The sequence below is a fragment of the Carlito syrichta genome, unplaced genomic scaffold, assembly GCF_000164805.1.
Source record: "Carlito syrichta isolate Samal-C Ts95f unplaced genomic scaffold, Tarsius_syrichta-2.0.1 Scaffold306997, whole genome shotgun sequence".
Lineage (NCBI taxonomy): Eukaryota > Metazoa > Chordata > Mammalia > Primates > Tarsiidae > Carlito > Carlito syrichta.
Window position 1 is genome coordinate 414,459 of NW_007251093.1, and position 25,850 is coordinate 440,308.

The window sequence follows — 25,850 nt, forward strand, 5'->3', positions numbered from 1 at the left end:
TGCATTCCTATGTTTATTACAGTACTGTTCACAATAGCCAAGATGTGGAATCAACTTACTTGTCCATCAATGAATAAATGGCCAAAGAAAATGGGCAAGTGAAATACTATTCAATCTTAAGAACAAATGAGATCCTTTCATTTGTGGCAGCATGAATCAACCTGGAGGATATCAAGTGAAATAAACCAGGCATAGAAAAGACAAATATTGTATATAATTTGTGTGAAATCTACTAAGTTGTTCTCATGGGAGTAGAGAGTGGGACGGTGTTGCCTGAGGATTGGAAGGGTAGGAAGAAGAGGAGGATGGAGAGAGATTGGTCAGCAGGTACAAAGTCACAGTTAGTTAGAAGGAATAAGTTCTGGTGTTCTGTTGCATAGTAGGATGACTAGATGACTAGATTTAACAACAGTGTATTGTATATTTCAAATTAGCTGGAAGAGAAGTTTTTGAATGTTTTCATCACAAAAAAATGATAATTGTTTAAGGTGATGGATACACCACTTACCCTGTTATGATCATTACACAATGTATATACATGTACTGAAATATCACATTGTGCACTCTAAATATGTACAATTATGTGTCATAAATTTTTTTTTGAAGATGAAGACACTAATTAGACTAGTTATATAAATGAAAATTTTTTAAAAGTTTACTTTTCTTCTGCATGAGCATATACCAAATATAGATTGTTTGGTGTATTTTAGAATAAAAGCCACATTCTTTTGTAGCTTTGGTATTTCAGGGACACTTCATTGTGAGGAAATTCTTTAGTTTTGTCCAGAGGAAATTATTAGTAGGTCTGACTGCTCCAAGTTTCTAGGATTTCAGTGCTCTTTGTATAATACTGGAATGAAAGCTGTAGGATGATAAGGTGCTTAATTTCTGCTTTTGGGATTTATCATGATGTTCTTTGACAGTTGATGTAAGATAAGTAGAGTGAATCAGAACACAAATATGCAGAGTCACCCGATGAGTCAGACTGGTTCTCAGGCCTGTAAGACTTGATTGTAGCCTATTGAAATGTAAAAACTGTGTCAGTAGGAAACCAGAGGTTAGTTAACCCTGAGGAGGAAACATAGGAGATACAGAGTCACTGAGCAAAAGGTGGCAGTCAGAGTCACTGAGCAAAAGGTGGCAGTCACTTTCTCACAGTGTAACAATAAATGGCATTTAAGTAACCACCTCAGTCCTGTGTGCCTTTTAGTTACCTTGAGATATTTCTCAGAAACAGTAAGGGAAGTCTGATGACCGAAATACTTAATGGCATAAGGTTAAGAAAACTTGGAGTCTCCCAATGTGAATGAATCCTTGGTCACAAGCCTTCAAGAGCATAAGACCAGAGGGAGCTCCATCTAGCCTTCCCTTTTTAGATGACACTCCTATACCATATCTAGCTTCCAAAAAGATTAATTTTGAGTACTGACAGTATTAAAAAGTATCTTAATTCAGCGTCCTCCCACCCTCATGGCTATTTAAATGATATAATATAGTTATGGTGAAAGTTTCCTGAAGACATCATTGCCATTCCCATGATTGTCCTGAAAGAGGAAAGAGTAGTATTCTACTAAGAAATGAAAGAGCAAGGTAAAGATTGCAAGGTGACAGCTGGGGGCCCAAGAGGAGGAGTTTAACACTTCATCTCCTCCTGTTTTCCTTATCCAGTTTGATTCAGTCCCTCCAGCTCTTTTCATTCGGTTGCAGTTGATGTTAAGTTTTTATTGGGTTAGAAGTTGCATTGAGAAAGTGCTGGGGTTTTAAGAGGAAGCTTGAAGATTATCTAGGGCAGCAGTTTTCATAGTTTTCCATTCAAGTATTTCAAATAGACTAGGAGAATGAGCCAATAGCTGGCTGGTTTGGGAGCATGTCCCAAAGTGGCTTAGTGCAAACTTAAAACATTTTTGTCTTAATTTTAGCTTAAAAATCATGAGCAATTTGTATTTTTGTCCATAATATTTGTATGTATATTGAAAGCATTTTCTGTTCTTCATTTAGCTGTAGTTAGTGCTTAGAAATATAGTAAATAAACAGTAGGTTTTTTTAACTTTTTTTTTTTGGCAAAAGATTTCTGAGCAAAGATTTCTGATCCCGCGCCCATCTTTTTATATATTGCACATATACTATCATTGTTCAGAAATGGATAACAGGTCATACTCCTATAAACATAGGATGATAGACTACTTATGTGAGAACTGAACGAGATAGTAGATGAAAATCAAAGCATAACATGCCTGTTACATATTATGTGAGTTTTTTTGTTTTTAGTTTTTATCTTAGTGTTCTTTACAGCTTTAATCCTCTCAGAGTTGAGTCTTATGCTCAATTAAGAAATTAATAGCGGGGAGAATGTTAGGTTGTAGGTCAGGAGGATCCTTGGATTAGACTTTCTTTGATACTATCAGGATCAGGTATAACAGAGTTAACTAACCTTTGGTATAATTGATGCCCTTGCAGGAGGGAGCACTGGCAGTTGCTGGGGAATTTGAAGACAACTGTGGAGGGTTTGGTGTCAACCAACAACCCTAACGTCTGGTCCAAGTATGGTGGCCTGGAACGGCTTTGCAGGGACATGCAGAGCATCCTCTATCATGGGCTTATCCATGACCAGGTATGCCGAATTGCCAGAGTGGCTGAATCGCTTATTAGAAAGAAACAGTTGCACTAAGTTGGCTGGCAGGGAGATGATGAAGGCCAATAGTCTATAAGCCCTTGAGAGCTGTGATTTCATACATTCTTTCTTTTTTTTTTTTATATCCAGAACATTTCACTTAGTGTCTGATGTACCATAGATGTTAATGGGATGAGTAGTAAGCTCTGGGTAGGAAAGCAAATCAGCAATAAGATGTTAGATCAGCTGGGCTCGGTGGCTCAGCCTGTAATCCCGCGCCTTTGGGAGGCTGAGGTGAGTGGATTGCCTGAGCCCACGGGTTCGAGACCCGCCTGGGCAACTTGGCGAGAACTCGTCTCTACAATAAAAAAAAAAAATCAAAATAATCAGCCGGGCATGGTAGCACATGCCTGTAATTCCAGCTACTCGGAAGGCTGAGGCGGAAGGATCGCCGGAGCCCAGCAGGTTGAGGCTGCGGTGGCCGGAAGCGGCCACTCCACTCCAGTCTGGGTGACAGAGTGACTCCAACTCAAAACAAAACAAACAAACAAAAAAAACCCAAAAAGATGTTAGATCAGTTTATTAGTTTCTTATTGTTGTTGCAAATGACTATAAACTTAATGGCTTAAAACACCATAAATTTATTAATATCCAGTCCTTGAGCTCAGAATTTTGAAATGAGTTTCACTAGGCTGAAACCAAGGTGTCTTTGGAGCTATACTCTCTCTGAAGACTCTAGGGGAGCATTTATTTTCTTACCTTTTCCAGCTTCTTGAACTTGCATCCCTTGTATTCTTTGTCTCTTGGCCACTTCCTCCATCATGAAAGCCAGCAGTATAGCATCTTTAAAACTCTCTCTGCTTTCACATCACCTTCCCTTCTTGTAATTTCTCCTGCCTTCCTCCTAAAAGGATCCCTGTAATTACACTGGGCCTCCTTGGATAACCCAGGATAATCTCCCCATCTTCTAAGATTCTTCATCACATCTGCAAAGTCCCTTTTGCCATAAAAGGTAACAGTTGCAGATTCTAGGAATTAGGACGTGGACATTTTTAGCCAATAACTGTCAGGCAGCTTTTTCTTCTGAATTTTAATTTTGGTTTAAAACCATACTGTTTTGTCAGATGTAGGTAGAATAAAGGAATAAAACAACCAAGACAGAAATATTTAATTAGTCTCTCACTTTCATTGAGGAAATGTTTTTACTCCATGTGCTTATTAAAAATTACAGTAAATGTAATTTCCTTTGGGAAATCCTTTTGCCTTAGTAGTCAGTTTGTTCCAGTGATAAATAATGTGATGAAATTGGTGTAGTTAGAATTAATGTTTCTTTCCTGATACAAAACTGTCAATTCTTCCTCTGATTCTTTTTTGAATTAGAATTTTCATCTTGTCACCTAAATTTAGACTTTTGTTATTAGTATCTTTACTTCAAATTAGTTTCAGTAAGAAAGAATTATGTACTTTCCTTTTAGGGGTAATGAGAATTCCTCCTCAAGATACATGTGAAAACTCCAGCAGTTTTAGGAATGATAGTGAAGAACTGAGGTAAAAAGAAGAGAGGAGGATTAACATGAGTAGTTAATAGTTGGTGGCTTAGAGTAGAGCCAGACTACCTGGGTTCAAATTTCCACTCTTTCATATACTAGCTTGTAACCTTGGACAAGATACTTAACCTCTTTGTGCTTTAGCTTCCTCACCAGTAAAAGTGCAAGTAGTATGTGGTGTGACAATTAAGTTTGTGAACTTATCCTAGAAAAAGTACTACATACCTCACTGCTGAATATCACTATAGTCACCTTCTCATAAATTAAGATAGTAGTAATTAAGTCTTAATGGAAAAGTTAAATGAAATAGCGTACAGATTTGTCTAGCACCATTTGTGGCACATAAGAAGTAATTAATAAGACCGGGCTCGGTGGCTCAGCCTGTAATCCCAGCACTTTGGGAGGCCAACATGAGAGGATTGCCTGAGCTCACAGGTTCGAGACCAGCCCGGAAAACTTGGCAAGACCTTGTCTTTACAATAAAAAAAAAAAAAAAAAAATTAGCCGGGCATGGTAGCATGTGCCTGTAGTTCTGGCTACTTGGAAGACTGAGGCAGAAGGATCACCGGAGCCCAGCAGGTTGACACCGGGGTGCCGTGAGTGTGCCACTGCACTCCAGCCTGGGCCACGGAGTGAGACTCCAACTCAAAAATAAATAAATAAGTAAGTAATAAATATGCCTTTTTTTTTTTTTTTTTTTTAGTTTCCAGTTACATGTAGTCCTATGAGAAAAAAGAATTATGAGCACTGGAATTTGCAAAACAAATAAGTTGACCCACCTTACCACTGGTGATCTTGCACTGCAATTTAAGTAAAATGACATCTGTGTTACCAAAGCCAATGAACATTTCTCCTTTGAATATTATCTTATGTTCAACACTGTTGACCATCACCATATGTCGCTTGACTTTTATGACATTATCTTCTGATGTCAGAGACATTAGCCTACCTCTGTGACCACTCCTCAGTTTCTTTCCCTGGAATTTTTTTCTCTTGGAATTTTGTAAAAAATGGAGTGATGCTGTATTTCCTTATCTTTTCTTACTCTGAATATTTTCCTGAAGCAATCTCATCTAGTTGTGTTGCGTGAACTGTCACCAACACATTGATGAGCCCCACCCAAATATCTCTGCTGAACTCTATATCCAGAAGACTAGTTGTCTCCTCTACATTATTATCTGGCTATCTTTCTTTGGGCCCAAGAACAACTAAGATAGCCCTTTCTTCTTCTATTTTTAACACTAATTTGTGGTATTGATCTACTCAGTCTCCCAAGCCAGAAACTTGGGAATCATGCCAACATGTTTTACAAAAACTCAATGCAAGTTTCCCAGGCTGATGACCAAAATAGCTACCAGATTCATGGTTCTGCCATTTAGTAGTTCAAGTACTTGTGTCCTAATAGCAAATGGGTTCTTTTCTTGACCCTATTACTAATATTGTACTGTCATCTAGAGTGATCCCTTTACCATATTACAAGACAGTTTCACTACCTGTGCCTGAAAGAGAAATGTAAGTAAACTCAATGAAATTCTCAAGTGAAAGCTGCTTGGTTAATGCAGAACATTATTAATATAGTTTGTTATACTTACAGATTTTTTTTTTTTGGTCAAGAGTCTCACTCTGTCACCCAAGCTGGAGTACAGTGACATGACCTCCTGGGCATGGGTGATCATCCCTCCACCTCATCCTCCCAAGTAGCTGGGACTACAGGTGTACATCACCATGCCCAGCTAATTTTTGGAATTTTTTGTAGAGACAAGGTCTCATTACGTTGCCTAAGCTGGTCTTGAACTCCTGGACTCACACAATCCTCTTGCTTCAGCATCCCAAAGCATTGAGATTACAGCCATGAGCCACTGCACCTGGCCTGATTGTTTTTAATAGAGACGGAGTCTTGTTACGTTGCCCAGACTGGTCTCATTCTCCTGGGCTCAAGAGATCTTCCCAGCTCCGCCTCCTAAAGTGCTGGATACAGGCATGAGCCACCGTGCCTGCCCTGTTATAGTTATTAAAAGTGATAATATCTGTGTAAGTATCTGATCATCAGAATGAAAAATATCAAAGCATATGGTCACCTGCAAAACAGCAACAGTGTAAGCGGAAGCAGAGCAAACCAGGCAAATCTGTCTGATGCACGCACACACACATACATGCACACACACACTTAGCAACCACAGGCTCTGGTGGGAAGAATCAAAAACAAAAAATTCATGCCAGTTTCATTGCTGCTCTGTTCTGCCTTGTAAAGATCTAAGAATTAAAGTCTGTGTCAAAAACTTGTTTCCCCTCACATTTCCTCCCTAAAGATTAAGGCTTTCAAAGGTCTCAGGCTGCTGCGTCATCAGGAAGCTATTTTGGGTGTTGTGCCCTTGTGGGGGGAGGAGGGATACAATGATTCATGCTGGTCATACCTCCTCTGTGCTTTCAAAAGAATGTGTTATGGAATGTGAGTTGCATTTTTAAAAAATCATTCAGGGCCTTAGGAAAGCGGTAACATCATGACCATATTCTTAGAGGGATCTCATTTTCCTTGACAGCCTGCGTTTGGGCTACCATTTAGTCCTTCTGTAAGACAAGGCATATTTGATGACCTCTTTTCTCCTGCTTAGAAATGTGAAGACAATTCCCATATTCAGCTGGTATTGTTCAGCTAAATAGAAGTGTAAGTATTCCCCTTTTCTCCACCATCAAGAAGAAATCAGTTTTGGTGACATAGGTAGCCCATTTAAAAAAATAACAGTAATAACAAAAAAGACCTCTGTGTTTTTTTCCTTGACTATATAAGTAATATATTTTATTTGTTGAAAGTTCAGAAAATGACAAAAAAGCTTTAAAAGAATATAAATATCACCTATAATCTCTACACCAAGCACTAACAACCACTCTAACATTTTGGTAGAATTTTTCATACTTTTTTTCTAAGTATGTGTTTTTTAAAATATTAATATTGTACAATACATATCACTCTTTAACTTGCTTTAAACATATTTAATTTTTTTATTAGACAGTATATTTTATATGGTTAAAAACTCAAAAGGAATAAAATTATATACAGTGAAAAGTCTTGTTTCCTGCTGATCCCATAGGTAACTACTATTTACTAATTTCCTGCCAGAGAATTTTTATGCTTATAATAGCAAGTGTGAATAATTTTCTTGGGTACACTTGCTTTTTTATATAAATAAAAGTATACTATAATCAATATGCTGCACTTTGCCTTTTTCACTTGATACGTCTTGTTGTCCATCCCAAATCATTACAAAAAGTACTTCTTCAATTCTTTTTGTAGCTTCATTTTATAATATTCCATTGTATGTGTATACCATAATTTATTTAGCCAGTCCCCTGATGAGTGAATGTTTAGACTGTTTCCAATCATTTGCTATTAGTAACAGTGCTTATTATATAGATGATTTTGCCCTATACCAAGGGATAAGTTCCTAGAATTCTTAGGCTAAAGGGTATGTGCATTTGAATTTTGGTAGCTATTGCCAAGCCCTCCAGGAAGTTATATATATTTATACCTTCACCAGCAATATATGAGTATCTGCTTCCCCATACCCTTCCCAATACAGTGTTATTAAACATCTTGAACTTTACCAATATGATAGGTTAAAAGTTACATTTCTCTTAACATGAAAAGATGTTTATAAAAGTCATTAAATTTTTTCTCTGTGAACCTTTTTCAACTTTATTCTCATTTTCTTTAGATTGTTAGTCTTTTCCTACTCATTTGTAGAAGCTGTTCATTTATACAGGGAATGGATTCTTTGTAATTGGAATTGCAAATATTTTTTTCCTAGTCTAGCCTTATACTTTTAACTCTGCCAAAATATCTGCTTTTTAGTATTGTCAAATTAATCATTTATGACTTTTGGGCTCTGTGTGATGTTTAAAGAGGGCTTCTCTGTGATTATTAAAAATATTTTCCCATTTTTTTGGTATTACTCTTATGGCTTAATATTTTACAGTCAAATCATTCCATCTGTAATTTACTTGGAGTATATTTAATTTCCTATGCATTGAATGTATAACCAGATTTCTATTATGGTATATTGTTTTTTGTCTATTTGTATGTCATTACCACTCAGTTATAATTATTGTAGCTTTTCATTATGGCTAGGGAGTAGCCTTTATTCTTACAGCATCTGCTATTATTTTTGTTGTTATTGATGACCTTATTTCCTTCAGTGTACAAACATTTGTCATTTTATTTACCTGTGAACTACTATATCTTTTTTATTGAGTCAGAGCCTCACTCTGTCACCCAGGCTGGAGTGCAGCAGCACATTCACAGCTACCACAGCCTCAACCTGCTGGGCTCAGGCGAGCCTCCCTCCTCAGTCTTCCAAGTAGCTGGACTATAGACATGTGCCACCACACGCAGCTAATTTTTTGATTTATTGTAGAGACATGGTCTCACCATGCTTCCCAGGCCAGTCTTCAACTCCTGGACTCAGGCAATCATCTGGCCTTATCCTCCTAAAGTGCTGAGATTACAGGCGCGAGCCACCATACCTGGCCTACATTATTTTTTGATAAGGACTAGTAAAGACTTGTTATGCATCGTGATCTGAATCATTAACCTATTGATTAAGTGAGGGAAATTATGTAGTGATAACATCTATAACTCAAACATTTTATTTTAACTTAAAGCATATACATTTACATCTATTCAGTAGTCTGGCTATTGGGTCAAAACCTTTTCAGTTAGTATGGATCCACTGATGGATCTATGTCACCTTTCTTATGTAAACTATATCCATAATAGAATTTTATATAGAATTTCCAGTTTCAATTTATTTATACAGGGCCAGCAATTTTGAAATTCTGTAATATGTATACAAAATCTTAATTTTTAGTTTTTTTCTAACTTTTGAAAAGTGTCTTGCCTCCACCTAATGTGATATCAAATCTTTATATTGACTTAATTCAAAGCATACTACCTAGCGTCCATAAATATGGTAATTTCCTCAAAGAGCATAATCATTACTTTGAATGTGAAGTTATAACAAGTACAACTAACAGAAATAGATTTGGGAACTTAAACAACTGAGTCTTGGTAAACCACAACACAATTAGTGGGAGTAAAAGTGAATGGATATTCTGCTAGAGAGTAGTCTATACCCAACTTGAGTACTTCTTTCCCAGGGTCAGGATAATTGGGAATATCCACTCTTTCAGAAAATATATGCTGTATATAATATTACATGCATGAGTGGATGTGTATATAATGTTACATGCATGAGTGTACCCTAATTTATTTAATCAGTACCCTACTGGTAAATGTTCACGTTGTTTACATATCTTTTGCTATTTAAAAAATGCCAAACATTTTTAAATTGTTTTTTAATTTTATGTAGGAAAATTTAAAATTTGTCCTTCTATCAGTTCCTTTTTGTATTGTACTTTTGCTTTTATACATTGAAGATTTTTTTCTGTTCAGAAATTCAGTATCCTTACTTTCCTTTTTCCCTTGGAGGGTTTGTCATTTCATAGTTTACAAAGTTAATTTAATAGTTTTTCATAGTTAACTCTTTAATACAGCTGGAATTTGTTTTGATATATGATTTGAGGAGAATGCCTAAATTGATCTATTCTAACCAGGCAATTTTCTCAATATATTTGTTGAATAACTCTTTTTTTCAAACAGAAAAGTGGCTTATTAAAGAAAGTAGTTTATTAAAGTTCTTAAGTTAGTCTAAAATTTTGTCTGAAGAAAGGAAACCAATTTTAGATGCTAGTCACTTAAAAGAACTGTAACCAGGAGACATGATGGAGTTGATATACCACTGCTGCCCACTCCTGCCACTTAATATCCACTAACCCAGAGACTAGAAACTCTGCCACACTGCCGCCAAACACTAAAGGTCTTCTAATAGTAAAAAAGAGCCTATACATTTGACACTTTCAATTCTCACTTCAACTTTCCCAATCTAGGTGAGAGATCTACTGACTTGTGAGATGCTTTTTGGATCTATTAAATTTTAATATATCATCAGGTATCTAGGCTGTTTATTTTGTTCCTTTAATTGGTCTGTCTCTTGATACTTGTACTAGCTCAACTTTTAGAAAACTAATTAATGTTATTTTTTAAGTCTCACTCTGTTACCCATGCTGTAGTGCAGTGGCCTGATCATGGCTCACTACAACTTTGAACTCCTAGGCTTGAACGATCCTCCCACTTCAGCCTTCCAAGTAGTGGGACTATAGACGCATACACCATGCTCAGCTAATTTTTAAAATTTTTTATAGAGACAGGGTCTTGCTAGGTTGTCTGGGCTGGTCTTGAAGTGACCTCAAGTGATCCTCCTGTCTCAGCCTCCCAAAGCACTGAGTTTATAGGTGTGAGCCACTACACTAAGCCTTATTTTTAAAATTATTTAGATTTCAGTTTTAACTCTTGTCTAATAGTCTCAGAAACGATTCTCAAAAATAACAATTGAGGTTTTTTTTTTGTTGTTGTTGTTATAAAACATTTTGCTGTCATGTTCAGAGCTATTGCAATGTGAGGCCATTTAATCTAGTACTGAGCATTTCTCTGACTTATAACCCTTTCCTGACCTGGGTAATATGGAAAAGTGGATGTTTCCTGATTTGATTTTGCTTGCAGTAAGAACTAAAGACATCCATCTCTGGCTTTTAACAAATAACTCTTCACCAGTTTTAAGAATTACCTTTTAGGAAGCAGAATAGTGGAGATTTCACTATATGCCTTCTATATCATATGCATGTATTACCTGTTCAAAAGAACAATTAAAATACTTTTCAACAGTTGTTCTTTAAAAGGGTGAACATATATATATACTTCTTTGATTACTGCTGAGAATCTTTGTTGAGGCAAGGGAAGGTTACGCTCTTTTTCTCTCTTTGATGTCAACACTAGAACTTGATTTGCCCAGAATGGTCGTGATTTGCTCCCTCTGTGCGTTCACTCAGCAGGTGTGCTGCCGCCAGACTGATTACTGGCAATTTGTGAAAGACATCCGGTGGCTCAGTCCCCACTCAGCTCTTCATGTGGAGAAGGTAAGAATGAAAGAAGAACTGGTTTGTTAGGGTGTAACTATAAGTCTTCATTTGTTGATGTTCTCTTGGAAGAATCTTCTAGGCTAAAAGGGTGGAGTGTGTCAAGTTTCCTATCTACTGAGGAAAGGAAATTATCCCTATAGGACTGACTTGTGGTGGGGAGGGTTTTTTGCTTTAAAAAAAAAAGCTTGCAAACTCATTGATCCAGGCCACTTTATTTCCTCTGGGGAAAGGATGAAAAAGTTATCTTCAAAAAATCTGAGTTTATAGGTCCAGGGTGAAGCTATTCCAAATCCAGGGCAAGTGGCAAGAGGTTCCCTAAAGTAGGGGAAGTGGGACTGATATTTTAACAACTGTTCAAGAAGAAGACGATCTACCAGTTAGAAAGCAATGCAAGGCCTCTGGAGGCTAGTGTCAGATGGAGCCAAACATGTTCACAGTGGCCACCATTGTAGTATTTACTCTCCTGTCCTCTCAGCTCAACATAGTACCGTGCCCCTGATTTCCAGTCAGGGAAATTATGCTCAAAGAAGTTGGGTGACTGGACCAAAGTTACACAGCTAGTTTCAGAACAGTCATTGCCAATTTTGTGTATGTATTTATTTAACTCTTTATTATGGGAAATCTCAAACATATATAACATTAGAGAGAACAGCAAGATGAACTCCAAAATATCCATCACTCATCTTCCACACTTGTCAATACATGGCCAGTCTTGTTTCATGTATACCTACACTGCCAGATTCATTGCTAAGATGTTGTCAGGAGAAGTCACTTGTTTCTAAATGATCAGGGAACTAAATCACAGGATGTCATACTGGCCTTTTTTGTGAGAAAAGGCCAGAGCCCATTGACATTCTTACATAGTTTTGTTTTGTTTTGTTTTTTTGTCCTTCTCATTTAATTTTTCCCACTAAACCTCCCTCCAACTTCCTTTTCTACAATATATTGCTGTAGCCATTTCCTCTTAGAAGCTGCCTGAAATTGCCTTCCATACTTTTTTTTTTTTTTTTTGCACTGATCCTGGGCAATGCGATCTTACTTTTAGAAACAGCCAGATAGGAGGAAGTTCCAAGTAGAGAATGCTGTGGTTAGCACCAAAAAGAGGTGTTCAGATGGCTTCTCTTTGGTGGAGAATGTTTGGTGGCATTTTTTTCTAGATCCTTTCTTCTAGGTTTTTGTCACATTCTTTTCTGGAGGCCACTTGAAAGAGAGGACTGTGAGAGAAGCCAAGGAGTCAAGTTCATCGTTCCTCTGAATACCCCAGAACAGATGCTTCTTTGGAGTTAGAACACAAAGAACCAGATGTAGCAGCTTGGTCCTCTCCTGGAGCTGCATATCAGGTCTTAACTGCTTAGTCCCTCACCAGTGGTCCAATTCAACACTGAAGCTGTTAATCCCTTACTTTGTTCTCCTTCTCCAGAATCCTCTAGATGCTAGGTGGAGGAAAGTACCTCTGATTGCCTTCCTTACCCATCTCCATTTAGTTCTCAGATCATTAGGCCTCAGTCTTGCTGTGTCTACCAGGATGCATGTTTTGACTCATGCCTCTTTGCTTCCCAGTTCATCAACTTGCATGAGAATGACCAGAGCAATGCCGATGGTGTGAGTGAGCGTGCTGTTGCAGAGTTGTGGCTGCAGCACAGCTTGCAGTGCCACTGCCTCTCAGCCCAGCTCCGGCCTCTCCTCGGGGATAGACAATATATCAGGAAATTCTACACAGGTAGGTAGAGGTCACTTAAGATGGTTGCATGTACTTCCTCATTCTCTTTCAGCTCACCATTCCTCCTTAGAAATATCTCTCTAACTCTTTTCACTTGATGCCATCAGGATTCTGCTCAGAAACACCTATGCAGTCTTCCCTCTCACCTCCCATGTAAAACACGATAAAACTTTATGCTAAGGTATTCCCTTACTCTCATTCACATAAAGCAATAAGAATAGCTACCATTTGCCAAGAGTTTCCTAAGTGCCAGTCACTGCTATAGTACTGTCACAACAGTCCTAGGAGCTGGGCATTAGAACTCCTGTTTTCCAATCTAGAGAGACAGAGTTCAGGGTAGTCAGGTGGCTTAGCCAAAGTTACCCAGAGCCAGGATTCAGATCTGGGTATTTCTGACTTGTTGAAACCCCTTGTCTTGGTTCCTTTGCTATACTGCATATTATTTAGCCTCTTCTGTCCTTTCCTTGTTTCCTATTTGCCTTCACCTGACAGTGGCAGGATTCTTCCCAATTCATTTTTACCTTCTCCCTCTCTCTTTCCCTGAACTTCTCCCAGGGCTATCCAGGGAGGCTAAAGACTTCCCTGTTGGGTTCCATCACTGTGGTAGCTTTTCTCTCCCCAGATACTGCTTTCCTGCTAAGTGATGCCCATGTCACAGCCATGCTTCAATGCCTGGAAGCAGTAGAACAGAACAACCCTCGCCTCCTGGCTCAGATCGATGCATCTATGGTAAAGAGGGCAAGGAATTATTCATGCCTATGCTGGGCCCCAGGACCTCACCATCATGTGTAACCCTCTATAGCAAACCAGTTCTGCACTTGGGCAGTTAGTTATGAGCTGAAAGATTTTCATTTTTAAAATGCTTGGAGAGAAGGGAGGTTCTTTTAAGTACCTATTGAAGTAAAAAATCTAAACTTAGGCCTGTTTGCTGGGGGGGAGGTTATATGTGTATTTTTTTAAACCCTTAGAATCCTTAGACTGAGTCAGTACCTCCTTAAGACCTGATAAAGAACTGGGAGGATAGGGATGGTTCTGAATCAGGAGTAAGGTTGAGTGTCAGACCTAGTATGGCTTAGTATTACATGGTATCTTTTTTTTTCTTTGATATAAAGAAAATTTTGTAGTACAAACAAAACTTTGTTGCCTATAATTGACTCGTAATACTCTAGTCAGTGCCTCAGCTAGAATGGAATCAGTTCTCTTTTTAGAAGGGGATCCCCAGTCTCTCCTGGTTCTTTCTATTTTGGTTGTTGTTTATCATCTGTCAGGCATGGTGCTATGTACAATGCATGTATTATCTCATTTAATCCTCACAACTCTATGAGATAGGCATTAATCTCATTTTATAAAGGAGGCCACTCAGGCACAGAGTAGATAAGTCACTTGTCCAAAGTTTGAACCAAATAGCTTATAAGTGACAGGGCTTGGATTTGAACTCTGGTCTATTTGACTTCTCACCCCATATGTATAGTCTTTTTTTTTTTTTTCAAGTTGGAGTCTTACTCTGTCGCCTAGGCTAGAGTGCAGTGGCATGCTCATAGCCACCACAGCCTCAACCTGCTGGGCTCAGGTGATCCTTCTACCTCAGCCTTCCAAGTAGCTGGAACTACAGACACATGCCACCATACTGGCAAATTTTTTGATTTATTGTAGAAATGAGGTCCTGCCAAGTTTCCCAGGCTAGTCTCGAACCCCAGGGCTCAGGCATTCCTCTTACCTTGGCCTCCCAAAGTGCTGGGATTATAGAATGTGGGCCGCCGCGCCTGGCCACACACGTATAGTCTTATAAGCAGTCTCTCATGCTGCCTTCATGATAAAGCACTCCTGATTTGACCACCTAGAAGGATTCCAGTACAGAAGCTGTGGTATAAAGCAGGATTTCAAGGTTTCAAAGTTGTAAGTTGTCTGCTATAGTAGAGGGTAGCTGTGCTGTATCTACAGGTTCTGGTTAAAGTACAGGTCCACTGCCAAAGGCCAGCTTCTATCAGCATTTCTGCAGTACTAAATGCCCCTCCTCTGAGGCCCTCTATCCTTAACTCTGACAATTTTTTTTTTTAGTTTGCCAGAAAGCATGAGAGTCCGCTGCTAGTGACAAAGAGCCAGAGCCTGACAGCTCTGCCTGGTTCTACGTATAACCCTCCAACCAGCTATGCTCAGCATTCCTACTTTGGATCTTTCTCTAGCCTTCACCAACCTGTGCCCAACAATGGCTCAGGTATGGGGGCAGGAAGGGGTGGTTTAGTACATGTATCTCCAGTCATTCATGGAGTACCTCCAGTACTTTGTGGGTACTCATAGGCTGGGAATTGAGCCTTGGATTGGTGCAGTTTGTCAAACTTCATGTCTTAATAACGGACATCTTTAAAAGTTATATAGCGACTAGTCTAAGATAATTCAGTAGAATCATTAAATAATAGAGGAGATATTTTTAGATTTCCCTGGCTTTTTAGCCCACATTACGAAAAAGGCATTTAAATAATAGCTAACATTTATTGATTGTCTACCACATGTTAGGCTCATTGTATTCAATTTATATGTATTAGTATTCAATTTATATGTATTATCTCATTTGATCCTTAAAACAGTCCTATGAGGCGATACTATTATTGCTCATTTTAAAGATTAGGAATATACTCAAAAGCAGTAAAGCCACTATCTCAAGAGCCCATACTCTTGACTTAGCTGCTGCTTTGTCATTTTTTCCTTTATTTGACTTACCTTTTCTGAGATTATACCATATGTCCTGGACATACAGTAACACTAGGGAGTTTGGTCCTTAGGTGTGGAAAAGCTCTTTCCACATACTGCAGGATTCCAATTGCCCTTTCTCTTCCCTTACCTTTCTTTTTATATCCTAGAGAGAAGATCTACTTCCTTTTCACTCTCTGGTCCTCTGCGGAAACCTCAAGAAAGCAGAGGGCACCTGTTACCAGCAGAAGACCAAACCATCCAAGCCTCCCTGCTTTCAGTCTCTACACTAACCAGGAATTCCCCCTTGACCTCAAATGAGATGAGCTCCAGCACTCTGACCAGCCCTGTAGAGGCATCCTGGGTCAGCAGTCAGAATGATTCCCCAAGTGATGCCAGTGAGGGGCCTGAATACCTGGCCATCGGCAACCTGGACCCCCGATGCCGGACTGCCAGCTGTCAGAGTCACAATAGCAATCCTGAGAGCAGCAGCTCCAATTTGTTCTCCTCCAGCAGCTCCCAGAAGCCAGATTCTGCTGCTTCTTCCTTAGGGGACCAGGAGGGAGGTGGGGAGGGCCAGCTGTCCAGTGTCCTTCGCAGGTCCAGCTTTTCCGAGGGGCAGACACTCACTGTCACTGGTGGGACAAAGAAGAGCCACATCCGTTCCCATTCAGATACCAACATCGCCTCCAGAGGAGCCCCAGGTAATGATGAGCACCAGCTGCTAGTTAGCAAGATGGCCCCCTGAATTTAGAGTAGAATGGAAGGTTTGTTCTTGAGAATTTTCAAATGGCAGAAAGACAAGTTACGTTTCTGATGACAGGGCATCCTACTTTATAATGAAAGAAAAAAGTTTATAATGGAATACCAATACTCAAAATCTCTGAGTGTGTTTATGTTTGTTCCTTTATTTATCACTAATATTAAATGCTTTCTGGGATTTTTTAGTAGTTCTGTAGCATTAGAGAATAGTGTGACTCATCACAGTTTGAATTTTAAATATATCTCTCAGACCGAGGAAAATTATTAATGAACTTCAAAATTAATCCCGTTAAATTCCTTCTCTTTTGTGATTCCTTAAAATTTTGGTCAGAATGGAATACCATGCAAGAGAGGCAGAGTGATAGATTTTATAATTTAAACTAGGGATGTTGAGAGTGTGAGGTGATGTGACCTAGTAACCAAGTAGGTGGGGCTGACTGCTGCATCACTGATTCAGGCTGAGAGGCGGTCAGGTAAGGAGGCCCTTGGCCACTGGGCTCTCCCTCACAGAAATACCAGCTGAGAGCGGGGAGCAGTCTATACATGGGGAAGTTGGGTCTCAATGCTTTTGCCATCTCCCTGCCATCATCTTTCCTGGGTTGCTGGTATCTAGCAGGCTTTGGTTGGGTTTCATGTGTAATAAAATCTCCATAATAGCGAGTATAACATGGTCTTTATGCTCAAAGCCATTCTGGGTCAGGAAAGCCCCAGCAACAAAATATAAAACTAAAATATAAAAAATTTAATGACAAAAAATAGGGATTTCCTTTAGCAACTGGAGTTGCCATTGTTTTCTCTATAATTTCTAGAAAGATGACAGCCAAGGCCCTCATCTGAAATCTTCTGAATGATAAACTTATCTCTGTTTTCTCTCAAGAATGTGGTTTGACTTATTGGAACCCTTTAGGAGAAAAGTCTCTAAATCAAAGCCTGTTTTACCATAGCTTTCTTAGATGTGAAGAGTGCTTGGGTTAGATTCTCACTTCACATCTCCTGCAGCAGGCCTGGTATCTACTGTACCCTAAGCCGCTGGCCTTTGAACATGCAAACTTTCCTGTCCCCATTATTGAAACCATGTGGATTCCAGAAACCATGTGGATTCCAGAAACCACGGTAACCTGCTTTGGAAAAGGGAGCCAGGGAAAACCTTTGCAGAAGGGTCTGAGGAGTATGGGTCATGCGTATCTTCTTGTATGAGTCATCCCTCCTTCAGCACTGGGATTCCCTCTTGGGAGTTACATCCCCACTTCTGCTAGGTAAAATTTAGAACACTCTTTTTCTCTCTCTCTTTCTCTTATCATTTGCTCTGTCTGGACTTTCCTCTGCACTTGTCTGTCTACCTACAGGAGACCCCAGGAATATCACCATTATAGTTGAAGATCCCATTGCAGGTTTGAGAGTCGGTCCTCTACCTCCTTTTCCTTCTGCTCCTCTGTGACCGCCTCGCTCAGTTCAGAACTCCTTTTTCAGTCTGGTGTCAAATCAAGTCTGGCTAGTCTGGTCCTGTTGTGATTCTTGGACCTTGTCTATAAAATGGTACCAATATTTCTTTTTTTTTTTTTTTGAGTTGGAGTCTCACTCTGTCACCAGACTGGAGTGCAGTGGCCGCTCCCGGCCACCGCAGCCTCAACCTGCTGGGCTCTGGCGATGCTTCCGCCTCAGCCTTCCAAGTGGCTGGAACTATAGGCGCGTGCTACCACGCCTGGCTAATTTTTGATTTATTGTAGAGATGAGGTCTCACCAAGTTGCCCAGGCGGGTCTCGAACCCACGGGCTCAGGTAATCCATTCACCTCAGCCTCCCAAAGCACTGGGATTACAGGTTGAGCCACTGAGCCCGGCCCAATATTTCTTATGATGTGTTTTCTGCCAACAACTTTCAAAAGCCTCATTCAGTCTCCCAACCATTTCTGGGAGGTAGAGTCAAGACTTATCAATTCGGTTTTGCCCATAGGTAAAACTGAGGTCTGCTATTTGTCTAAGGCATCATGATGAATCGATGGCAGAATTTTTCTTATAACTGTGTACTTATTGTGCATTACTTTATTTTTCTTGAATTAACACCAGAATGTGTTTTATCTCCTTTCTATGGCCTTGGATATATTGCATGTTTTTTGCTATCCTATAGTTCTTTATTTCCTTTTTCTTTCACCTGTCTTTATTCTTTTGTAAGTCACTGCACCCCTTTCCAGCCATTGCACAGGATTTTTCTAGTGACTAAAGTCTGTTTCCTTGGTTTTCATGGTGGTGTTCAAGCTAAGATTTGTGTTCCATTCTGAGTACCATAATTCATGGAGAAATTAACACTAGAATGTGTCTGCAAGACAGAGGGAGAACTGAAAACCATGGCTTCCTGGTAATGGGTGAAGCCATGTTAGCTTGGAAAAGAGAAGGTTAAAGAGGAGTAAAGTCTGTAGGACCATTCTTTAGAAGACATTATTCTTAAGGAGAAGAAAAAATTGTAAGAAGGCAGCTATCAAGTGAGTGTAAGGAAATCCCAAGAATTTGCTGAATGGGCAGGACCAGGATGTATTGAACTCAGTAAGTCAATGCTGAGTGGCCATATGTAAAGAAGATCGTGATGTTGGAGTTTGTGTTGTATAAGTTTGACTTGGAAACTCAAAGGTCCCTCCCAAGTCATGGTTTTTTAGGCAGTATGGTGACTGCTGATTTGTCCACAGTTCGGTAGTGAGGAGCAAAGCCCACTGCCAGGAGAACACAAAATTGTCTCTTACCACATTAACTTTTTCTTTTTGCAAAAGGAGGTGCTGACAAGTTGGCACTGTCGCTCAAAGAAGTGGGTTGAATGCAGCTCGCTTATTCATTCTCCCACAGCATTCTGCTAATTTCTCGAGCACCCACCTGCTTTTCCACCTGCTCTTCCTTCTGTGGTACTGGAGATTTTGTGTTTCTTTTTGAAGAATATCAGTTTCTCATTTCCTGTGAGCTCTACCCGCTGCTATTCTCCACTCCCAGCTCTCACTATTCCTATTCCCTGCTTTGCCAGCCTTCTCTTAATCCTCTCCCTTCCTTCTGTAGTAGGGCCCTCAACCTTGTAACTGAGTCGCTTGGTTACAAGGCCCCTTTTCTTGGCTACTCCAGCACTGCCTTGATGCTTCTTTTAAGGGCATTACTGAATTTTATTTTGTTTCTTAATAATGTAAACCTGATGCTATTTTAAATTCTAGAGTCAAGGTATCAGAAATGTTCCAGTGTACTTTGTTTTACCATCTGAAGACCAATTTCTAAATTGATTTGTTGTCAGTAGAAATTGACTGATATCCCTGTAACGTTTGGTTAAAAGATGGAAGAAAAGAGAACTAAATTCATAAATACATTTTGATTTGGTTCTTTTTTGCCTCTGTGTTGCCCCATTCTGGATCAAGTCTCCTCCTTTCCACTTAGAATATCCTGACTTTTCATCTCCTTTCCTCCATGTTGGTGTGCCTGTTTCCTGTTGATGTACCACCTCTTCTGTTTGGGAGGGCTTTGGGAATGGGAGCAGTTAAATGTTGAAACTCCAAATTTGGAAATGTATTTGTTGCTTACTCTGTGTGTGTGTTTTTACTCCTGGTGGTCCCTGTCACTAGAATCCTGCAATGATAAGTTGAAGTTGAAAGGCCCCTTGTCTGGTCAAAGCAGTGAAATCAGCACACCCAGCTCTCTGTACATGGAGTATGGTAAGTGAGCACTAGGAAGGCCAGGGCTAAAGTTGTATTTTTGCTCTGCTCTGCCCTTGGACCTGCTAAACTCTGAACTTTGGTGTTCATCTCAACTCTGTGGAGGGTACACATAATACAGTCTCACCCACCCATTGGTCATTTTCGACCCTTGTGCTAGAAATCATACTTCTCTACCATTTCTCTTGCTCTGCTCTTACTTAGGGGTCGCACCCTCTCTAATGTTCTGGGTGTTATTACCATGTATGTCGGTTGATCCAGATGGGATGGCTCTCTGAGTATATGAGGGACTTTGAAAAGAGGACTTGGAGTATCTAGGCTTAATAACCAGAAGACAAGCTCTATGTGGAAATCATATATAGGAGAAAGCTGTTTGTGTCTTTCACTGACTCTCAGCATGGGGTTTTTACATTTTATTTTATTATTATTATTTTTTGTGGGGTAGGAGGGAGAGCATGGTGTCTTTAAATTTAGATGGTAGAGGGATTGCTTCTGGTAATGCACCATTCTCTAACTAAGAGACTTGGTGCTCTGGGATTCTAAGAATCTGAGAATTCCTTTAGAAGATAGACATGTTTCCAACCTCTAATTCTCAGTTCCTGGGATGACTTTGAAGCATCTTTAGTGGTAAAACCTTTAGACTTCATGAAGATGCTTGTCTGTTACAGATTTACATTTCTAATCCAAGCTTTTTACGTTCATATTCCATTTTCCCACAGAGGGTGGTCAGTACCTGTGCTCAGGGGAAGGTATGTTCCGAAGACCATCAGAAGGACAGTCCCTCATCAGCTACCTCTCTGAACAAGACTTTGGCAGCTGTGCAGACTTGGAAAAGGTGAGGACCCCAAGGGGCTAATGAAGAGCTCACGAGTTGGGTAATCTGGCCTGAGAGTATGCAGTGCCATTTGTTTTCATGAGGCTTGGGGGACACAGCAGTGACATGGTTATAAACTACAGTAAAAATAAGCTCAACAAGTTCTGTTTCTGGGGAACTCTTCAGGGAGTGTTGTACTATTCATTGAGTCTAAGATAGTAGTGATTTTATCTTAGATGCCAACCTGAGAAGAGAAACTGAGTTTTTGCCGTGTGATTGTTGTTGTTTTTACCCTGGAACTTTAGGTAAATACAATTTTCAGAATCAACTGCTGTCTTTTGTTCTGAGGTTCAGATATGTAATAAATAAAAGTCTGTGTAGCACTTTATAGCTTGCAAAGCACTTTTATCTTAAAACATAGCTTTTACCTTAATACTTTGTATACAGATGTATGACTTTGGGAAAGAACCTGATTGAAATCCTGGCCCTCTTCTCTGTCATATTTTTATGTAAAAATGGGACAGGAGGGGACAGGCATGGCCAGGTAAGAGAGCAAAGAGAATTTAGAACAAGGTTTCTGGCCATCAACTTTCCTTATAGTAGAAATGTACATTTCCCCTGGGTGTTTTCAATAAAAGCAGCACATATCAGGGCAGTTCCACTTTCCAACCTTATAATCAGTGAGGCATTCAATATTTCTGACCTCTTGCCAAGCAGCTTCTTTGGTGCTCTCCTTCCCCAGGAGAATGCCCACTTCAGCATCTCAGAGTCCTTGATTGCTGCCATTGAGTTAATGAAGTGCAACATGATGAATCAGTGCCTCGAAGAGGAGGAAATGGAGGAGGAAGATAGTGATAGAGAGATCCAGGAGCTGAAGCAGAAGATCCGCCTTCGGCGCCAGCAGATCCGCACCAAGAGCATGCTCTCCGTGTACCAGGAGGCTGAGCATGGAAGTGAGCAAAACCTGGGCATACCTCTGTTCCTGTACTTTCACAGTTTCAGGATAAGGCTCTGAGGCTCAGTGCCTGGGTGGCTTTTTTTTGGTCTTCATCTGCGATATTATACCCAAACCAAGTTCCTCGGCTGTCAGAAAGATATTTCTTATGTTGTTCTAATTTTTTTTCTACCATACTAAGGATACTTATTCTAGAGTTCATCCATTTCCCATGTCTGAAATAGCCCCCTCCCTTCCCTTCCAAAGCAGGTTTCTGATATAAGGAGAACTAAGAACATTGGTTCCAGATTTGCTTCCCAGACAGTAGTACCTTCTATTTACTTGAAACTTTCTGAAGGAGTAAACCAGCAAAAAGACCTCATTTCCTCTTCAACAACATCATTCTCAGTCATGGTTCTATTTACTTCTGTCTTTGAAGTCACACCAAGTCCTTTCTATGGTGCCACTGGAAAGAGTAGAAGACTTCTTTCTGTTCTGTTTATTTATCTCTTTTTTTCATTCTTTAAATATAACAGGCTTCCGGGTCACCTCCAGCAGCTCCCAGTTCAGTTCGCGTGATTCTGCACAGTTTTCTGACTCTGGCTCTGCTGATGAGGTTGATGAATTTGAAATCCAAGGTAAGCAAGGACACTTTGATACAAGGGAGTTTCCATTACCTGTTTCTTTCTACTTAGAATGATAGGCTGAGAAGCTTTTCCTAAGTAGAAGATCTTCATTATAGTTCATTATGGATTATTGTCAGCTATTGTAAGGGACAGCCTCTCTTGCTAAAAACAAAATCCCTTTAAAATTTAAGCAGAAAAGAACACTGAAAGGAAGTGTTCCAGGTGGAATGGACTGACTGTTGAAGTCACCCCAGTGGCTGTTCCTCAATTATATCTTTCTTTTGGGTTCCCACATGAAATTAGAATCCTATTCTCTTGTGTTCCATAACAGAGCTGAAGTTATTTTGAAGTGTCCATGAGGAGCTTTATTACAATCCTAAAAGAAAAGAACAAAAATAATTGGGAGGGAGGAGTACAAAAGGAAAAAAAAATTCAGGTTTACAAAGTAGAGCTTTAATTTCTCTCCTACCAATGCTAACTTGCTTAGTACAGTCACAGTCCCTTTTTTGTTATTGCTATTGTTGTTGTTGGATGTATCAGCATAGAGAAAAGGAGGGGTTCCAATCTGGGAGGACAGTCATGATAAATCAGATTACTGTCCCATTCCTGCAAATCATAGATTTCTTCAAGTTCCCATTAGCAAAACAAACAAACAGACAAACAAAAAACCAGTTCAGGGACATAAGTTTTTTCCTCATAGATGAAACCAAGAGTAATTTCTTTACAGAGGTTAAATTGTACCTATAATTCTCTCTCTTTTAAATGAGACAGAGTCTCAGTATGTTGCCCAGGCTAGTCTTGAACCCCTGACCTCAAGCAGTCCTCCCATCCCAACCTCCCAAGGTGTTGGGATTATAGGCATGAGCCACCACACCCAGCCCATATCTATAATTCTCTACTACAATATTGTATATGTATACAGAGGTGAATTGTATCTGTAATTCTCCATTATAACATTGTAACATGATGACAAATAGGTTTTTTATTGCATAAAGGATCTGATTTCCTTTGTATACCAATCTAGAGAAACTATTAACCTTCACAGACCTCCAGATGTAGGAGCCAGGTTTCTTCCTCATTCAGAAATTCAGTTTTTACACATATTTTCCAGGAGGTCTTCTTTCTATGTTCTCCCTTATGTGTCTGATTTATATTCATGAAAATAATAGGTAGTCTCTTAAAATTCCATTTTTTAGGGGGGGTTGTATGTATTTTTCCAACAATTCACTTCTCTACTACCAACTAGGTATCCTACAATTCAATTCTGACAGTAATTACCTGAACTTAGCACAGACTCCACAGGTTAAGGGTTCAGTCCTATGAGATTACTTCCCCTTAGATGCCAGACACAAGTGAGGTCACCAGGCTACCTACACTTCCACTCGGCCGACTACAATCAAGGGTTCCCATGACCCCCTAGGTTCGATAATCCATTAGAATGACCCACAGAACTTAGGAAAGCACTACAATTATGATTATAGCCTCTTTTAAAGGATACAAATAAACAACCACATGAAAGGTTACGTAGGGCAAGGTCCTGAAGAGTCCCGAGTCCAGGAACCTCTACATCAATATGTTCACCAGTCAGGAAACTCCGCCAGACCTCATAGTTCCAAGTTTTTTATTGAGGTTTCATTGCATAGGCATGATTGATTAAGTCAGTGGCCATTGGTAATTAAACTCAATCTTTAGCACCTCTTTCCTCCCTGGAGGTGAAGGGGAAGCGAAAATCCCAACCTTCTAATCATGTGATTGGTTTTTCTGGTAGCCAGTCCCTGTCTTGAAACTATTGAGGGGACTGCCAACAGTCACCTCATTAGCATATACTCAGGTATGATTGAGGGGGCTCCTTGGGATTAATAAAGGACATTTCTTTGATTCATGATATCCCAAGTATTTTAGGAGCTCTGTGCCAGGAACTGAGACAAAGACCAAATACAGACTTTTTATTTTATTTTATTTTATTTTTGAATTGGAATCTCACTCCATTGCCCAGGCTGGAATGCAGTGGCATGCTCATGGCCACTGCAACCTCGACCTGCTGGGCTTAGGTGATCGTTCTGCCTCAGCCTTCCCAGTAGCCGGAACTACAGGCGCACGCCACCATGCCTGGCTAATTTTTTGGTTTATTGTAGAGCTGAGGTCTTGCCAAGTTGATCAGGCTGGTCTTGAACCAGTGGGCTCAGGCAATCCTCTCATCTCGGCCTCCTAAAGTGCTAGAATTATTATAGGTGTGAACCACTGTGCCTAGACTTTTTATTATACTAGTCTGATTGACTTGATGTCCTAATTAGAAGAAAATGAGAGGGCTCTGCCCTTTTCCTCAGGAGCAGCAGTCAGAATTTCATGAGGGTAGTGTTAAGGTAAATTCAGAACATGGTGTGGAACACTTCAGTCCACCTGACTACTAGATCTGTTCCCTGAAGCAAAGCTGGGAGCCAGAGGAAGCTGTTCAGTTTGAAAGGATCCTGCCTATGGGGAGGCTAAAAGTGCACATCCGTTGGAAACTGTTGCTGCAGTTGTGGGGCCTGAAGAGAAGTTGAAGCAACTCTAGTTAGTTCGGAACAGAAATCTTTTTTTTTTGAGTTGGAGTCTCACTCTGTCGCCCAGACTGGAGTGCAGTGGCCGCTCCCGGCCACCGCAGCCTCAACCTGCTGAGCTCCGGCTATCCTTCCGCCTCAACCTTCCAAGTAGCTGGAACTATAGGCGCGCACTACCATGCCCGGCTAATTTTTTTATTGTAGAGATGAGGTCTCGCCAAGTTGCGGGTCTCAAACCCGCGGGCTCAGGCAATCCACTCACCTTAGCCTCTCAAAGGCGCGGGATTACAGACTGAGCCACCGAGCCCGGCTGGAACAGAAATGTTTAAAGGAAAATACCTCAGGGCAGGGTTTCTCAATCTCTTGGCCAGAATATTCTTTGTTGTGAGGGACTGTCCTGATGTTTAGCATCATTCCTGGCATCAGCCAATAATTCCAGCAGTATTCCCCTCCTCAATCGAGATGACCAAAAATGTCTCCAGACATTGCCCAAATCACCCCAGTTAAGAACCACCGCCTTAGGAGGTCCTTTAGGGGAGGCTGGTTTGGAAAAGTACCAGTAACTATCTTCTAGGCTATAGTGAGTGCCTACTCATGGGCATCAGTTCCTAAAAGCCATTTCATCTTTTGGAGAAAATGTCAAGAACACGTATCATTCTCATCAGTTTACTTCCTGAAGAATACTAAGGGCTCCCTTTTATAATCTTTATTACACAGAAGATAGCAAAGGCTCTAACCTGACTCACATGTCAAACTGCGGATTCTCTCTGTCAATGGTCTCTATGTTCTCAGGTAGCCTTTGTTGAGCATGGATTTGCTCATACATGCATATGTGTGAATGTTGCACCAGCTTGTGTACATACTTGATAGTGTGATATCTGTCAAGGCTACAAGGACT

General features: G+C 40.1%; 1 protein-coding gene across 4 annotated transcripts in view; it reads left to right on the top strand.

Annotated features, from left to right (window-relative positions):
- The window catches only part of RUBCN (RUN and cysteine rich domain containing beclin 1 interacting protein), a 66,946-nt gene that overhangs the window by 25,287 nt on the left and 15,809 nt on the right, over nucleotides 1–25,850 (top strand). Inside the window, exons 2-12 of one of the 4 annotated variants that reach the window (XM_021715330.1) lie at nucleotides 2,458–2,611; nucleotides 11,104–11,187; nucleotides 12,751–12,910; nucleotides 13,533–13,639; nucleotides 14,969–15,125; nucleotides 15,769–16,302; nucleotides 17,707–17,751; nucleotides 19,949–20,038; nucleotides 20,758–20,873; nucleotides 21,595–21,805; nucleotides 22,323–22,424. In XM_021715330.1, coding sequence (XP_021571005.1) covers nucleotides 2,458–2,611; nucleotides 11,104–11,187; nucleotides 12,751–12,910; nucleotides 13,533–13,639; nucleotides 14,969–15,125; nucleotides 15,769–16,302; nucleotides 17,707–17,751; nucleotides 19,949–20,038; nucleotides 20,758–20,873; nucleotides 21,595–21,805; nucleotides 22,323–22,424 — 1,760 coding nt within the window. Of the gene's footprint in view, nucleotides 1–2,457; nucleotides 2,612–11,100; nucleotides 11,188–12,750; nucleotides 12,911–13,532; nucleotides 13,640–14,968; nucleotides 15,126–15,768; nucleotides 16,303–17,706; nucleotides 17,752–19,948; nucleotides 20,039–20,757; nucleotides 20,874–21,594; nucleotides 21,806–22,322; nucleotides 22,425–25,850 lie in introns of all 4 variants that reach the window. The other 3 variants (XM_008063695.1, XM_008063696.1, XM_021715331.1) reach the window with 3 other exon arrangements.